The 18,316-nt window shown below is 37.7% G+C and overlaps 1 protein-coding gene across 1 annotated transcript; it reads right to left on the bottom strand.

Moving 5' to 3' along the window:
• LOC121523435 lies at positions 1-5,986 on the bottom strand. The gene is made up of 2 exons (XM_041808337.1): positions 5,221-5,986; positions 1-1,193 (listed from the first exon to the last, which is right to left on the bottom strand). Exons 1-2 carry the CDS (start codon positions 5,984-5,986, stop codon positions 1,009-1,011), a joined length of 951 nt encoding a protein of 316 aa, XP_041664271.1. The 3' UTR covers positions 1-1,008.
• Between the last annotated feature and the right edge of the window lie 12,330 nt (positions 5,987-18,316).

Below are 18,316 nucleotides of genomic sequence, written 5' to 3'. Positions count from 1 at the left end.
AAAGACAAAGTTCAAAGTTCATCAGTGCTGATCTCATTCACACTGACAGTCCTCCATCTACAGTCATATTAAATAGTATCCCCCTTCCTGATTTATTTTTGGTCTCTCTTAAATGTTTCAGATCATCAAACTCATTTTACTGATAAAGATAACCTGAGTTTTAAATGATGGTTTCATTATTATGGGATGGATGAATCCAGTCCTACCTGGTCCTCTAGGAAACCTTCTCCCTGATACCTGGATGTTCTGACCTCGGCAGCAACACCTGAAGCAAACGTCTGTGATAACTGTCAGTGAGTCTTTACATCACTGTGGAGGAATGTTGTCCCATTCTTCTCTGCAGGATAGTTGAACGGCCTGTTTAAGGTTTCAGCATCTCAGTCAGGTCTAAGTCCAGACTCTGACTAGACCACTCCAGGACCTTCATCTAGTCTTTAGTCCAGTCAGAGGTGGACTTGCTGGTGTGTTTGGGATCATGGTCCTGCTCCAGAACCCAAGTGGTCTTGATCTTGGGGTCATGAAATGATGGTTGGACATTCTCCTTCAGGATTTTCTGCTAGAGAGCAGAATTCATGGTTCTAGTGGTCCAGGTCCTGGTCCAGACCATCACTACCACCACCATGTCTGCCTGTAAGTCTGAGGTTCTCCTGATGAAATGCTGGGTTAGTCTGACTCCAAAGACCAGGATGGTTTCAGTCAAATGTGAGATGAACTCTCCCATGATGCCGTTCTTCTTCATTTATGCATGGTCGTGCTTTCCGTCGTCCTCTTCATGGCTGAGCTGCTGTTGTTCCTGAACTCTTCCACTCTCTAATAATCTGACTGACAGCTGAGAGGAACATCCAGCAGGGGTGAAATGTCACCAACCGTCTCCTCTTAAAGGAGGCATCGTCACAGAAGCACGCTGGAGTGTCTGAGCTCTCAGAGAGCCTGCAGGAGTAGGTGAGGACTTTACACACCTGGACCACCTGGAACTACCTTAGTCCACTCAATGGACCATAAAGTCCATCACAGAATAACGGCAGAGACCGCCGTCCTCCTGCAGAAGCTCACACTTGAAGAGAGTTCTAAAGAAAAAGTCACGTCTTTTAAAGCTCCAATTATCAGCCCGGCTAACAGGAGCAGAACCCCGACTGTTCCTCCAACAATCACCAGAACGCTTCCAGAGTCTTGTTCAGGAGGGAGAAGGTCACCTAACACAGAGAAACACTGCATCAGTTTCAGGTTCTACTTCTGCAGAACGCCATCAGAGCGAGAGAACCCAGGGAGAGGAGTGATGCTCTGCTGCTCCTTTAGATCAGGGGTTCTCAACCTTTCAGTCTCTGGCCCCCCAAAATATAGAGGCCAGAGACCGGGGACCCCACAGACCTGAAGGTGCTTGAACACAGCCATGAACATTCAAGAGCAGTCAGCAAAACCATGGTCCATTTTAGAGTTAGACTGTCAGGAATGTGGAATTTAGAAACTAAAGGTCAAAGTTAGGAGTTGAAAAGATCAAAATATAAAATAAAAATCTAAATCATTCATTTTAAATGTCAAGTTATGAAAAAAAAATTAAATTATGAGTTTTAAAGTTCAAGATATGTAAAAAAATGTTTAGATTTTAAATAAAAAATGTCAAAATATGTCTTAAAAATTGAAATAGTGAATGTAAATAGTCAAATAACTGGATTAAAAGTCAAATTTATGATTTGAAAATGTCAAAGCCATAACTTTAAGTCATAATTGTGAGAACCAAAATTTAAAACATGACATGAAAATACACATTTACTTCCCCACATTCCTGATTTTATATCAGATTATTTCAACTGGAGCTGGAGCTGGTTCCTGGTCTCTGGAAAGTTTGTGCAGTCTGGCAGACAGGAAGTGGACCTTTCCTCCGTTAAAGCCGTGCTGTCACCGTCCTCATCATCAGATTCTTCATCATAAAAACTGCAGTCTGGCAGACAGGAAGTGGACCTTTCCTCCGTTAAAGCCGTGCTGTCACCGTCCTCATCATCAGGTGTTTAATGCACTGAGGTAAATCTGCATGGAGGGTTTCCCCCTAAATAACTGCAGAAAGGCTCAGCATCTCTGTGCACCAGAGAGCATGGCTGCTGATTGGCCAACACAAAAATGGGAGCATGAAGGTTGTGCCTTTGGAGCAACGGTGTGGCGAATCAACTCAGACACGGCGCCAGTTCTGGTAGTCAGACGTCCCTGATGAAGGGTCCGACAGGACAGCTGACATTAACATCTAGATCAGGGGTGTCAAACTCAAGGTCCAGGGGCCAAACCGGCCCATGACACAGTTACACTCGGCCCACGAGATCAAATCATATTATTATTATAACTGAGCCAAAAATACGAGGTCTGCAGATTTCCTCTAACCTTGCAAAGCAGATGGACCCGCCCGTTTCCTTGTTTTTCACTGGTGAATCCATCTTGTTAAGCTCCCATCTGAAACGTTTGGGCCCGGTTAGAAAGTGACAGGACCAATCAGTGACGAGGGGCAGTACTTTTAGGCGCAGCAGAGTCGTGACGTAAACAAGCAGCAGCAAGAGCTGGTGCAGTATTGGAGGAAGAGATTAGCGTGGATGCTGCTAAAGCACCAGTTTTATCAGAACTTGATGACATTTCTCCGTTAAAAGAAGAACAAAGAACAGCAGTGAGTTGTTTTCTTTTCAAAAACCACAAAAGTCGAGTACTGACATGTCTGTAGTCGCCAGGTTTCACGTTATTCCTTAGTAGCCGCAGCTGGATAGCTACTACGTCACATGTTTTGTTGCTCTGATTGGCCTGTAGAGATGTGACAGAACATTCATCCAATCACACTCTGAGTTTTTTCAAATCCTCTACCTTTTCTCAAATGTTTCCTATTGAAGCTTTCCCAGATGCATGTGTGAAACACATCCATCTGGCCTGTCAGGTTAGATTTCCTCCAGTAGAAAAATAAAAACATAACCTTGATATCAAATATCCTTAATCAAAATATGTGAAAAAGTAAAGACTGAAAAAACGAGACAAAAAGAAATGTGGGAAAGGAAATGAATTTGTTTTCATTTCATATTTTCAATTTTGCATCACACAATTATAACTTTAAGTGATTATTTGGGCTTTTATTTCACACTTTAAACTTCTAGGCATTTCCCAGCACTGAGTGGCACTTTTAAGGGTTTTTAATGATCTTTTATTGACTACTGACTCTGCTGACTCAGCTCTTTTAATGCTTTTAGATCTAACAGCAGCTTTTGACACAGTCGATCACACAACTCTCATTGCTGGCCTCCAACACTGTGTTGGTTTTACAGGTACAGCTCTTAACTGGTTCAGGTCCTACTTGTCTGAGAGGTGTTTTAGAGTTAAAACTGGTGTCTGTGTCTCTTCCTGTCCCCCCCTAACCTGTGGAGTTCCCCAGGGTTCTATTCTTGGTCCCATCCTTTTCTCCCTCTGCCTCCTCCCTCTTGGCCTATTTTTAAAAAGCATGGCATTTCCTACCATCTGTATGCAGACGACACTCAGATCTACCTGCCAATAGACAAAAATGATGGCAGCTCTCTTAAACGTCTGCTGGACTGTTTTAAAGACATTAGAGACTGAAAGGCCCCAAGCTTTTTAAATTTTAACGAAAATAAAACTGAACTGATCATTTTTGGCCCAAGTGGAGCCCAGGAAGATCCTCTCAGGGACCTGGACCCTCTTTTACCTTATTTTAAACCCACAGTTTTAAATCTTGGTGTGAAAGTTGACAGTGATTTTAAATTGGATCAACAAATAAATTCAGTTGTTAAATCCAGTTTTTATCATCTGAGACTTTTATCCAAGATTAAATGGGTTTTATCTTTTACCGACTCTGAGCGAGTAACTCATGCTTTTATCTCTACACGGTTGGACTACTGTAACGCTCTCTACGTTGGTGTTAATCAGGCTTTTACGTTTACAGTTAGTCCAAAATGCTGCTGCTCATCTTTTAACAGGTACATGAAAACATGACCACATCACCCTGATCCTGGCGTCCCTCCACTGGCTTCCCGTTCATTTTAGAATTTATCTTAACATTTTATTGTTTTTCAATCTTTAAACGGATCAGCACCCCAGTATACCTCTGACCTTTTAAATGTTTATAGCCCCTCCCGGTCCTCGAGGTCTGCTGATCGGCTTCAGCTCGTCGCCCCAAAGACCCGATTAAAACGCGAGGCGATCCAGCCTTCTCTGCAGTGGCTCCCAAAATGTGGAACAAACGGCCCCTGGAAATAAAAACATCCCCACCCTACCGACCTTTAAACCACGGCTTAAAACTCATTTTTACTCTTTGGCTTTTAACTCAGCAGGAGAGTTGTGTGATCTCTGTCCTTTATGGCATTTTGGTCCTAACCCCTGTGTTTCTATGGCTTTTATTTGTTTTATGTGTTTTTATTTCTTTTTTAATGTTTTATGTTGTTCTTGCTTGCTTTTATGCCTTTCCTCTTGTTGTTGTTGTTGTTGTTTTAATTTTAGCAGTGTTTGTGACGTCTTTGATTTTACCGTGCAGCACTTTGGTAAACGTGAATGTTTTTAAAATGTGCTATATAAATAAAGTGGATTGGATTTTACATTTATTATTTCAACTTTTTATCTCGTATTTTAACTTTTTCAACTTAAAATTTTGGCTTTATCAATTTTTAATTTTGACTTTGTAAATTTATTCTTTTGACTTTTTATCTCATATTTTGACCTTTTCAATTTATTATTTCGACCATTATCTCATATTTTGAATTTTTAGTTGCACCATTTTAAAATTTAAGTCCTATTTTTGCATTAAAACATGATTGTGACTTTTTAAAAATATACTTGCCTTTTAAAATCATTATTGTAACATCATATTTTGTGTTTTGACCTTTTAAACTAATAAGTTTGAATTTTTATTTCAGACTTTATGCCTTGTAACTGATCATTTTGACGTTTTAAATCTCAGAATCATTTATCATCAGTGTTTTTCCACCATTTATTACTGTTGAGGTTAACAGTTTGGTTTAATGTGGACCCTGTTAGGCTCTCAGGTTAGACCTGAATCCAGAATCTGGCCCCCTCTGTGACTGACACCCTGATCTAGATTCTGCTGCTGTTGGAATAAAATGCCCAGCACAGCGGCTCCCCCCTGTGGTCATTGGTAGCTGCTACTGTCCTCAGCATTTTTGCCCTCGTAGTCTCTGCTGTGTGTCTCCACTAATCATTAAAAAAACATGAGGCTCAGGTTCTTACCCCAGGTACTTTCAGCGGCCTGGCTGGATGCTTCGTGAGACGTGTGGCAAGTGAACGTCCCCTCGCTGTCCCTGAAGATCTCCACGCTGTCCCTGAAGATCTCTACCCTGGCCCTGAAGATCCCCACGCTGTCCCTGAAGATCCCCACGCTGGCCCTGAAGATCCCCACGCTGTCCCTGAAGATCCCCACGCTGTCCCTGAAAATCTTTACGCTGGCCCTGAAGATCCCCACGCTGTCCCTGAAGATCCGTACCCTGGCCCTGAAGATCCCCACGCTGTCCCTGAAGATCCCCACGCTGTCCCTGAAGATCCCTACACTGGCCCTGAAGATCCCCACGCTGGCCCTGAAGATCTCTACGCTGGCCCTGAAGATCCCCACGCTGTCCCTGAAGATCCCCACGCTGTCCCTGAAGATCCCCACGCTGTCCCTGAAGATCTCTACGCTGTCCCTGAAGATCCCCACGCTGTCCCTGAAGATCTCCACGCTGGCCCTGAAGATCCCCACGCTGTCCCTGAAGATCTCCACGCTGGCCCTGAAGATCCCCACGCTGTCCCTGAAGATCCCCATGCTGGCCCTGAAGATCCCCATGCTGGCCCTGAAGATCCCCACGCTGTCCCTGAAGATCCCCACGCTGTCTCTCCTCAGGAAGGTGTCGTCTACGTCTGGCAGGGCGCTGCTCGTTGTGACTCCGTCATCCTTGGTTAGAACCCGGCTGTCCATTTTGATCTGTAAGTCCATGTCTTTGTAGAAGAATCCGGCGGCCATGCACGTCAAAACGACGTTCCTCTTAATGTTGTTCTTAGCAAACAGGAGGACCGTAGGGGGCTCTGCAGGAGAACACAGAACGTTACAATTAAAACAGGATTCCTGCCCAGAACGCTTCTTCATACATACTGGCGTTTTCTAGCTGTCTTCTCCCGTATTCCAGGAGCATGCTCAGAGAGTTCATGCAGTCATTTCTCAGGAAGCGTCTGATGTACTCGGTTTTGACCTGCACATTATCATACTACCTCTTGGTGGGCTCTGCCGCCATACTCGGTGCGACGCAGACATGGTTGGCGTCGTCATAGGACAGGAAGTCGTCTCCATCATAGCTGTACATGTCCATGCCGCCGCCGAACCTCAGGCTGCCGTCTGGCTGCTTTTCCCCCACACAGCCGTGCCTCCACTGCAGCACGTGGACATCTGAATCAACAGAAACCAACACGCCAGGAGAAATACCGGTTATTTTACAACTCAGCTCTCTGTGGTCAAAGTTAACGCCACGTATCTGAGTGTCGTCTGCCCTCTGAAGACACTAGCTTTAAAAATAAAATCTTAAATCTTGAACCAAAACTGCAGCAAGCCCTGAGGGACCGCTGTGGATGTCACACATCTGTGAATCAAAGGTGGAGTTTAAACTTTAAAAGCAGAAAAACGTCTGAGCCCAGGCAGAGAGCAGTGAGATGTACGCCTCCTAAACTTCCTGAGCTCCTAAAGATCCAGACTCTAACTCTCACCCTCGTTCTTAGACTAACGTGTCTAAAAGACACAAGTCCCCTCCTCTGCCTCTCTTCCATGTGGAGTCCCTCAGGGATCCAGACTTGGTCATGTTTTATTAGCATGCCTCTGCTACCCCTGGAGTCCATCTAGAGAAAAGTATGACGTTTCATTTCTACGCTGATGACACACAGATTCACCTCTGAAACCAGAGCTTCTAACCCAGAGGAGTCAGACTCGGTCACAGCAGGGCCGGATTCTGGTCTAACCTGCTAAATAAATAAATAATACAAATAAATAAAGATAACAGGGTCGAAATTTAACCATAAAAGGTCAGCCTCATTTTCACCAGCAGTGAATTATGGTGGAAAAAACTTGGCACTGATGATGAATGATTATGAGATTAAAAGGTGAACATGAAAAGTTAAAAACTCAAAATCTGTGACAAAAATCAAACTTAGAAGTTTAAAAGGCAAAAACATGATATTTAAAGTCAAAATATGTTTTTAAATGTGTAATGTTTTTAAAGGGCAAAATATGAGATAGAATACTCAAACCCTGAATTTTAACAGTCAAAAACTGAGATAAAATTCAAAATCATATTTTTAACAGTCAAAATAAGAGATCAACATTGAAATAGTGAGTTTAAAATGTCAAAATACGAGATAAAGTTGAAATGAATGAGTTTTAAAAGTCAAAATATGAAATAAAATAAACTGGTGGACCAGGTCTAGTAGAAATATGGGGGCTGGTTATACTGGGGGTCAGACCAGAAAACCTGGATAATACCATGCCAGGCTGACGTTGCTGACGTCATGTTAAAAACAGGAAACTCACAGCGACCCGTGTCTGAGCTAACACGTTTCCTTATTTGAACATGTATAGAGACTAAAACATGAACATGTAAAGAGAACATGAACATGTATAGAGAACATGAACATGTAAAGAGAACATGAACATGTACAGAGACTAAAACATGAACATGTATAGAGAACATAAACATGTATAGAGACTAAAACATGAACATGTATAAAGAACATGAACATGTACAGAGACTAAAACATGAACATGTATAAAGAACATGAACATGTACAGAGACTAAAACATGAACATGTATAAAGAACATGAACATGTACAGAGACTAAAACATGAACATGTATAAAGAACATGAACATGTACAGAGACTAAAACATGAACATGTATAAAGAACATGAACATGTATAGAGAACATGAACATGTATAAAGAACATGAACATGTACAGAGACTAAAACATGAACATGTATAGAGAACATGAACATGTATAGAGAACATGAACATGTATAAAGAACATGAACATGTACAGAGACTAAAACATGAACATGTATAGAGAACATGAACATGTATAGAGACTAAAACATGAACATGTATAGAGAACATGAACATGTATAGAGACTAAAACATGAACATGTACAGAGAACATGAACATGTATGGAGAACATGAACATGTATAGAGAACATGAACATGTATAGAGACTAAAACATGAACATGTACAGAGAACATGAACATGTATGGAGAACATGAACATGTATAGAGACTAAAACATGAACATGAACATGTATAGAGAACATGAACATGTAAAGAGAAGATGAACATGTATAGAGAACATGAACATGTATAGAGAACATGAACATGTAAAGAGAACATGAACATGTATAGAGAACATGAACATGTATAGAGACTAAAACATGAACATGTACAGAGAACATGAACATGTATGGAGAACATGAACATGTATAGAGAACATGAACATGTACAGAGAACATGAACATGTATAGAGAACATGAACATGTAAAGAGAAGATGAACATGTAAAGAGAACATGAACATGTATAGAGAACATGAACATGTAAAGAGAACATGAACATGTATAGAGAACATGAACATGTATAGAGAACATGAACATGTATGGAGAACATGAACATGTATAGAGAACATGAACATGTATAGAGACTAAAACATGAACATGTATAGAGAACATGAACATGTATAGAGAACATGAACATGTATAAAGAACATGAACATGTATAGAGAACATGAACATGTATAAAGAACATGAACATGTATAGAGAACATGAACATGTATAGAGAACATGAACATGTATAAAGAACATGAACATGTATAGAGAACATGAACATGTATAAAGAACATGAACATGTATAGAGAACATGAACATGTATAAAGAACATGAACATGTATAGAGAACATGAACATGTATAGAGAACATGAACATGTATAGAGAACATGAACATGTATAGAGAACATGAACATGTATAGAGAACATGAACATGTATAGAGAACATGAACATGTATAGAGAACATGAACATGTATAGAGAACATAAACATGTATAGAGACTAAAACATGAACATGTACAGAGAACATGAACATGTATAGAGAACATGAACATGTATAGAGACTAAAACATGAACATGTACAGAGAACATGAACATGTATAGAGAACATGAACATGTATAGAGAACATGAACATGTATAGAGAACATGAACATGTATAGAGACTAAAACATGAACATGTACAGAGAACATGAAAATGTATAGAGAACATGAACATGTATAGAGAACATGAACATGTATAGAGAACATGAACATGTATAGAGAACATAAACATGTATAGAGACTAAAACATGAACATGTACAGAGAACATGAACATGTATAGAGAACATGAACATGTATAGAGAACATGAACATGTAAAGAGAACATGAACATGTATAGAGAACATGAACATGTAAAGAGAACATGAACATGTATAGAGAACATGAACATGTAAAGAGAACATGAACATGTATAGAGAACATGAACATGTATAGAGACTAAAACATGAACATGTACAGAGAACATGAACATGTATAGAGAACATGAACATGTATAGAGAACATGAACATGTAAAGAGAACATGAACATGTATAGAGAACATGAACATGTAAAGAGAACATGAACATGTAAAGAGAACATGAACATGTATAGAGAACATGAACATGTATAGAGAACATGAACATGTAAAGAGAACATGAACATGTAAAGAGAACATGAACATGTAAAGAGAAGATGAACATGTAAAGAGAAGATGAACATGTAAAGAGAACATGAACATGTATAGAGAACATGAACATGTAAAGAGAACATGAACATGTAAAGAGAACATGAACATGTATAGAGAACATGAACATGTATAGAGAACATGAACATGTAAAGAGAACATGAACATGTAAAGAGAACATGAACATGTAAAGAGAACATGAACATGTATAGAGAACATGAACATGTAAAGAGAACATGAACATGTAAAGAGAACATGAACATGTACAGAGAACATGAACATGAACATGTATAGAGGACATGAACATGTAAAGAGAACATGAACATGTACAGAGAACATGAACATGAACATGTATAGAGGACATGAACATGTATAGAGGACATGAACATGTATAGAGGACATGAACATGTAAAGAGAACATGAACATGTACAGAGAACATGAACATGAACATGTATAGAGGACATGAACATGTATAGAGGACATGAACATGTATAGAGAACATGAACATGTATGGAGAACATGAACATGTATAGAGACTAAAACATGAACATGTACAGAGACTAAAACATGAACATGTAAAGAGACTAAAACATGAACATGTAAAGAGAACATGAACATGTACAGAGAACATGAACATGTATAGAGAACATGAACATGTAAAGAGAACATGAACATGTAAAGCGAACATGAACATGTATAGAGAACATGAACATGTATAGAGAACATGAACATGTATAGAGAACATGAACATGTATAGAGAACATAAACATGTATGGAGAACATGAACATGTAAAGAGAACATGAACATGTATAGAGAACATGAACATGTATAGAGAACATGAACATGTATAGAGAACATAAACATGTATGGAGAACATGAACATGTAAAGAGAACATGAACATGTATAGAGAACATAAACATGTATGGAGAACATGAACATGTAAAGAGAACATGAACATGTAAAGAGAACATGAACATGTATAGAGAACATGAACATGTATAGATACTAAAACATGAACATGTATAAAGAACATGAACATGTATAGAGACTAAAACATGAACATGTAAAGAGAACATGAACATGTAAAGAGAACATGAACATGTAAAGAGAACATGGACATGTAAAGAGAACATGAACATGTAAAGAGAAGATGAACATGTAAAGAGAACATGAACATGTATAGAGAACATGAACATGTATAGAGAACATGAACATGTAAAGAGAACATGAACATGTAAAGCGAACATGAACATGTATAGAGAACATGAACATGTATAGAGAACATAAACATGTATGGAGAACATGAACATGTAAAGAGAACATGAACATGTATAGAGAACATAAACATGTATGGAGAACATGAACATGTAAAGAGAACATGAACATGTATAGAGAACATGAACATGTATAGAGAACATGAACATGTATAGAGAACATGAACATGTACAGAGAACATGAACATGTATAGAGAACATGAACATGTATAGAGAACATGAACGTGTATAGAGAACATGAACGTGTATAGAGAACATGAACGTGTATAGAGAACATGAACATGTATAGAGAACATGAACATGTATAGAGAACATGAACATGTATAGAGAACATGAACATGTACAGAGAACATGAACATGTACGGAGAACATGAACATGTATAGAGAACATAAACATGTATGGAGAACATGAACATGTACGGAGAACATGAACATGTATAGAGAACATAAACATGTATGGAGAACATGAACATGTATAGAGAACATGAACATGTATAGAGAACATGAACATGTACAGAGAACATGAACATGTACGGAGAACATGAACATGTATAGAGAACATAAACATGTATGGAGAACATGAACGTGTATAGAGAACATGAACGTGTATAGAGAACATGAACGTGTATAGAGAACATGAACATGTATAGAGAACATGAACATGTATAGAGAACATAAACATGTACAGAGAACATGAACATGTACGGAGAACATGAACATGTATAGAGAACATAAACATGTATGGAGAACATGAACATGTACGGAGAACATGAACATGTATAGAGAACATAAACATGTATGGAGAACATGAACATGTATAGAGAACATGAACATGTAAAGAGAACATGAACATGTATAGAGAACATGAACATGTATAGAGAACATGAACATGTATAGAGAACATGAACATGTAAAGAGAACATGAACATGTATAGAGAACATGAACATGTAAAGAGAACATGAACATGTATAGAGAACATGAACATGTATGGATAACATGAACATGTAAAGAGAACATGAACATGTATAGAGAACATGAACATGTATAGAGAACATGAACATGTAAAGAGAACATGAACATGTATAGAGAACATGAACATGTAAAGAGAACATGAACATGTATAGAGAACATGAACATGTAAAGAGAACATGAACATGTATAGAGAACATGAACATGTAAAGAGAACATGAACATGTAAAGAGAACATGAACATGTACAGAGAACATGAACATGTATAGAGAACATGAACATGTATGGAGAACATGAACATGTGAAGAGAACATGAACATGTATAGAGAACATGAACATGTAAAGAGAACATGAACATGTATAGAGAACATGAACATGTATGGATAACATGAACATGTAAAGAGAACATGAACATGTATAGAGAACATGAACATGTAAAGAGAACATGAACATGTAAAGAGAACATGAACATGTACAGAGAACATGAACATGTATAGAGAACATGAACATGTATGGAGAACATGAACATGTAAAGAGAACATGAACATGTATAGAGAACATGAACATGTAAAGAGAACATGAACATGTACAGAGAACATGAACATGTATAGAGAACATGAACATGTATGGAGAACATGAACATGTAAAGAGAACATGAACATGTATAGAGAACATGAACATGTATAGAGAACATGAACATGTATAGAGAACATAAACATGTATGGAGAACATGAACATGTAAAGAGAACATGAACATGTATAGAGAACATGAACATGTATAGAGAACATGAACATGTACAGAGAACATGAACATGTATAGAGAACATGAACATGTATAGAGAACATGAACATGTATGGAGAACATGAACATGTACGGAGAACATGAACATGTATAGAGAACATGAACATGTATGGAGAACATGAACATGTAAAGAGAAGATGAACATGTACAGAGAACATGAACATGTATAGAGAACATAAACATGTATGGAGAACATGAACATGTAAAGAGAACATGAACATGTATAGAGAACATGAACATGTATAGAGAACATGAACATGTACAGAGAACATGAACATGTATAGAGAACATGAACATGTATAGAGAACATGAACATGTATGGAGAACATGAACATGTACGGAGAACATGAACATGTATAGAGAACATGAACATGTATGGAGAACATGAACATGTAAAGAGAAGATGAACATGTACAGAGAACATGAACATGTATAGAGAACATGAACATGTAAAGAGAACATGAACATGTAAAGAGAACATGAACATGTACAGAGAACATGAACATGTAAAGAGAACATGAACATGTATGGAGAACATGAACATGTAAAGAGAACATGAACATGTATAGAGAACATGAACATGTATGGAGAACATGAACATGTATGGAGAACATGAACATGTAAAGAGAACATGAACATGTAAAGAGAACATGAACATGTAAAGAGAACATGAACATGAACAGAGAACATGAACATGTATAGAGAACATGAACATGTATGGAGAACATGAACATGTGAAGAGAACATGAACATGTATAGAGAACATGAACATGTAAAGAGAACATGAACATGTATAGAGAACATGAACATGTAAAGAGAACATGAACATGTATAGAGAACATGAACATGTATGGATAACATGAACATGTAAAGAGAACATGAACATGTATAGAGAACATGAACATGTAAAGAGAACATGAACATGTAAAGAGAACATGAACATGTACAGAGAACATGAACATGTATAGAGAACATGAACATGTAAAGAGAACATGAACATGTAAAGAGAACATGAACATGTACAGAGAACATGAACATGTATAGAGAACATGAACATGTAAAGAGAACATGAACATGTATAGAGAACATGAACATGTAAAGAGAACATGAACATGTATAGAGAACATGAACATGTATGGATAACATGAACATGTAAAGAGAACATGAACATGTACAGAGAACATGAACATGTATAGAGAACATGAACATGTAAAGAGAACATGAACATGTATAGAGAACATGAACATGTACAGAGAACATGAACATGTATAAAGAACATGAACATGTATAGAGAACATGAACATGTATAGAGAACATGAACATGTATAAAGAACATGAACATGTATAGAGAACATGAACATGTATAGAGAACATGAACATGTATGGATAACATGAACATGTATAGAGAACATGAACATGTACAGAGAACATGAACATGTATAGAGAACATGAACATGTATAGAGAACATGAACATGTATGGAGAACATGAACATGTACGGAGAACATGAACATGTATAGAGAACATGAACATGTATGGAGAACATGAACATGTAAAGAGAACATGAACATGTACAGAGAACATGAACATGTATAGAGAACATGAACATGTATGGAGAACATGAACATGTAAAGAGAACATGAACATGTATAGAGAACATGAACATGTATGGAGAACATGAACATGTAAAGAGAACATGAACATGTATAGAGAACATGAACATGTATGGAGAACATGAACATGTAAAGAGAACATGAACATGTATAGAGAACATGAACATGTAAAGAGAACATGAACATGTAAAGAGAACATGAACATGTACAGAGAACATGAACATGTATAGAGAACATGAACATGTATGGAGAACATGAACATGTGAAGAGAACATGAACATGTATAGAGAACATGAACATGTAAAGAGAACATGAACATGTATGGATAACATGAACATGTAAAGAGAACATGAACATGTATAGAGAACATGAACATGTAAAGAGAACATGAACATGTAAAGAGAACATGAACATGTACAGAGAACATGAACATGTATGGAGAACATGAACATGTAAAGAGAACATGAACATGTATAGGGAACATGAACATGTAAAGAGAACATGAACATGTACAGAGAACATGAACATGTATAGAGAACATGAACATGTATGGAGAACATGAACATGTAAAGAGAACATGAACATGTATAGAGAACATGAACATGTAAAGAGAACATGAACATGTATGGAGAACATGAACATGTAAAGAGAACATGAACATGTATAGAGAACATGAACATGTATGGAGAACATGAACATGTATAGAGAACATGAACATGTATAGAGAACATGAACATGTATAGAGAACATGAACATGTATGGAGAACATGAACATGTATGGAGAACATGAACATGTATAGAGAACATGAACATGTATAGAGAACATGAACATGTAAAGAGAACATGAACATGTAAAGAGAACATGAACATGTTTAGAGACTAAACCAACAGCTTTATATTAAATGCTAACCTACAGAAAGCCTCTTCACTGAAGGCCTTAAACAATAAACAAACGTCCTGTTTCTACTGACGTCACAGCGTCTTTAACGGACTCATAAAACGGTTCTAGATCTGAAACTCACCGCTGTAGACCATCGTCCCTGTCCCCAGGACCACCACCACCATCATTACATCCATTTCTAACTTCAAACCGCCTCTTTTCCCGCCTTTTAAACACAAAGCTCTGCTCCCCTGTGTACCGTTAGCTCCCATGATGGGGCGTTCAGGGACAGCTCGAAAAGCTCCCTCTCCTTCTCGGACCTGTTTTTCTGTTTTCGATGATCGCTTTTTTTTTAACTGTTTTGGACCAAACATGATGAGGCTCCTGTGAAGTGACCGTCCTTAGCGTAATTAGAAAAGTTTATACTTGATTTTAACCGACAAAAGGTTCACATCCTGATCCCAAAAAAGTTGGGACGCTGTGAGCAGAATTCAGCGTTTTTCAGCCTTTATTCAATAGACATATTTTATACCTGCAACACGTTCCAAAAAAGTTGGGACACTGTGAGCAGAATTCAGCGTTTTTCAGCCTTTATTCAATAGACATATTTTATACCTGCAACACGTTCCAAAAAAGTTGGGACGCTGTGAGCAGAATTCAGCGTTTTTCAGCCTTTATTCAATAGACATATTTTATACCTGCAACACGTTCCAAAAAAGTTGGGACACTGTGAGCAGAATTCAGCGTTTTACAAATCCCTCTCAACATTTATACAGCTGAATGCAACACAACGGAAATAAACGAATGTTCAAACTGATAAACTTTGACTTCCATGTGGACATTTTCAGCTTTTCTGTCTCCACCATGCTCCAGAAAAGCTGAACATGAATCTGGAGTCCTAACAGAAGATTATTTAACCTGGAAAAAAAATCACATTACTATTTTAACAAAGAAGAAAAAATAGTTGAACAGTGGCTCTCCATTGCCTCTACTGGTTTTAAGACACAGAAACACCATGATCGGTTTATTAAACCTTTATTTATTCTAGAATCATGGCTCAGAATAAAACACAAGCTTAAAACTCACAAAGTGAAGAAATAAACAGAAAAGTTAAATAATTAGCACATAAAGTTAAAAAAGATAAAACTGGATTATTTCTGAAACAGTTCACCCATCACAATCCTAAATATCATTATTCCTTACCAATCACAGCCTTTAATACAAACAATGATTTATAAAATAACATTATCAATGAAACCTCCACTGACTGGTTCATTTCTGTTTATTCTAATATCAAACTCATTTAAAATAATTATTACAGTCTTTAAACAACCACTTTATATCTCAGACAGTAGAGAAAATTACATTAAAAAAGGATTTCACAAATGTGAGAGCCCAGGAAGCAAGAAGAGTGAAACCTAAAATAAATAATGTCTTTATGTAAATAAAACATTTAAAAAGTGTGTCCTAAACAAACACAGCTGTTATGAGGACATTAGAAGTGACATTTCCTCTATTTTAGAGACGGTAGGATTTTAAAAATAAAAGTTTTAATCGTGGTCAAACTCATAGTCTGACTGTTAATCACACAGACGGATAGGTAACGTCTGTATATTTCATAAGAATAAATCATTTTAAGTTGAAATAACAAAACCAAAACTAAGATTCTTTGTTCCAAATGACCGTTTTAAAAATGTAGAAAAGCAAATCAACAAACAGAAGCATTAGTGCTTTCAGACTGTTCGATTTTAAACCCATAATCACAAAATAAAAATGTTTTCCATGCCTGGTGAGGCTGTGACCTTCATGCTGTGGTTCATATTTCAGTGTTTGTGTTCCTGCCAGTGGACTACAGATGAAATCAGCAGTTTATCAATGTATTTACATTTACGTTCATTAATACGCTCCGGCCTTTTGTTAGAAACAGAAAAACTGGAACCACTAAAAGCACAAATATGAAGGCTACAGCTTCACTGAGTTTTTTTATGGATTTATTTTTTAAAATCTGAACATCAACGAGACAAATAAAGTCTGATTTATTCATTTATGTAAAACAGGAGCAGCATTTCTCATTCATCATCCAGACTGGCTGAAAGCAGCGAGGGCTGAGTCTCCCTCCTAGTTTAACAATGAGAGAACAGCTCCTTTCTCCTGTTCAGCAAAAATCTGCTGGCTCTAAAATCCAGACTCTGAGGATTAACCTTCATGATAATCCTAGAAACCATCTGACCTTCAGGACAGTTTCAGTCTACACTTTCACCTCAACAACAACGCAGTGTTCATGCTGAAGATGCTGTTCCAGATGTGACTGATGACTACTTCAATATTTCAGTCAGTAGAAGAGGGTATACACACACACACACACACACACACACACACACACAGAGTAAGGCTTAATTAGCTACTTTAGACAGAGGATTTATTTGCTAGTAATCTAAACAGGTCAGTCATGCTGTCCTTGTATCAGGTGACATTTTTAGCATTTTTAAGACCCACTGATGCTAAACTTACAAGACTGGAATATTCATTATAAACATTCATTCAGCATGGCAACCTGCTGTCCACAATATCTGAGCAGACCCTGGGATTATTTCAGCCAACCTGGGATCAGGGCAGAGTCCAGAGAGAGAGTAAGTAACCACATTTAGCCGTAAGCGTTTCTACAGGTGGAGCCTTCTGTAATGGGTTATTTTCTACGTTTTGTATTGATTTAAGCTGAGGTAACTTTAATTACTGTTTAACAGTAGCAGACTTTTACTTTGAAAGCGCCAGAAAGGAAGTGACTGAAGTAACACAACCACAGTGAGAAGTTAGCGGAGTAACGTGAACAAAGAGAGCTACGGTAGAAAGTGTAGACCGAGCACCTCTCCTGCAGACATTCAGCTCTTACGGTGAATTTTAAAGCGTCTGGGACTTCTGCAACTACAATCTGTTGACTTTTCAAGTTAAAATAAACCAAAAACCATCAGGACCAGAGT

The sequence above is a fragment of the Cheilinus undulatus genome, linkage group 16 (genome assembly GCF_018320785.1).
Source record: "Cheilinus undulatus linkage group 16, ASM1832078v1, whole genome shotgun sequence".
Classification (NCBI taxonomy): Eukaryota; Metazoa; Chordata; class Actinopteri; order Labriformes; family Labridae; genus Cheilinus; species Cheilinus undulatus.
The sequence above is the reverse complement of the archived record's forward strand: the minus strand, read 5'-3'. Positions and strand labels throughout refer to the sequence as shown.

Bases quoted from the DNA above. Each gene is read 5' to 3' on its own strand.
- LOC121523435 (XM_041808337.1), bottom strand. From the start codon at position 5,986: ATGGCCGCCGGATTCTTCTACAAAGACATGGACTTACAGATCAAAATG. The intron at 1,194-5,220 runs GTAAGAACCTGA...TCTCTGTGTTAG, and splicing joins GGCCGCTGAAAGTACCTGGG to GTGACCTTCTCCCTCCTGAA.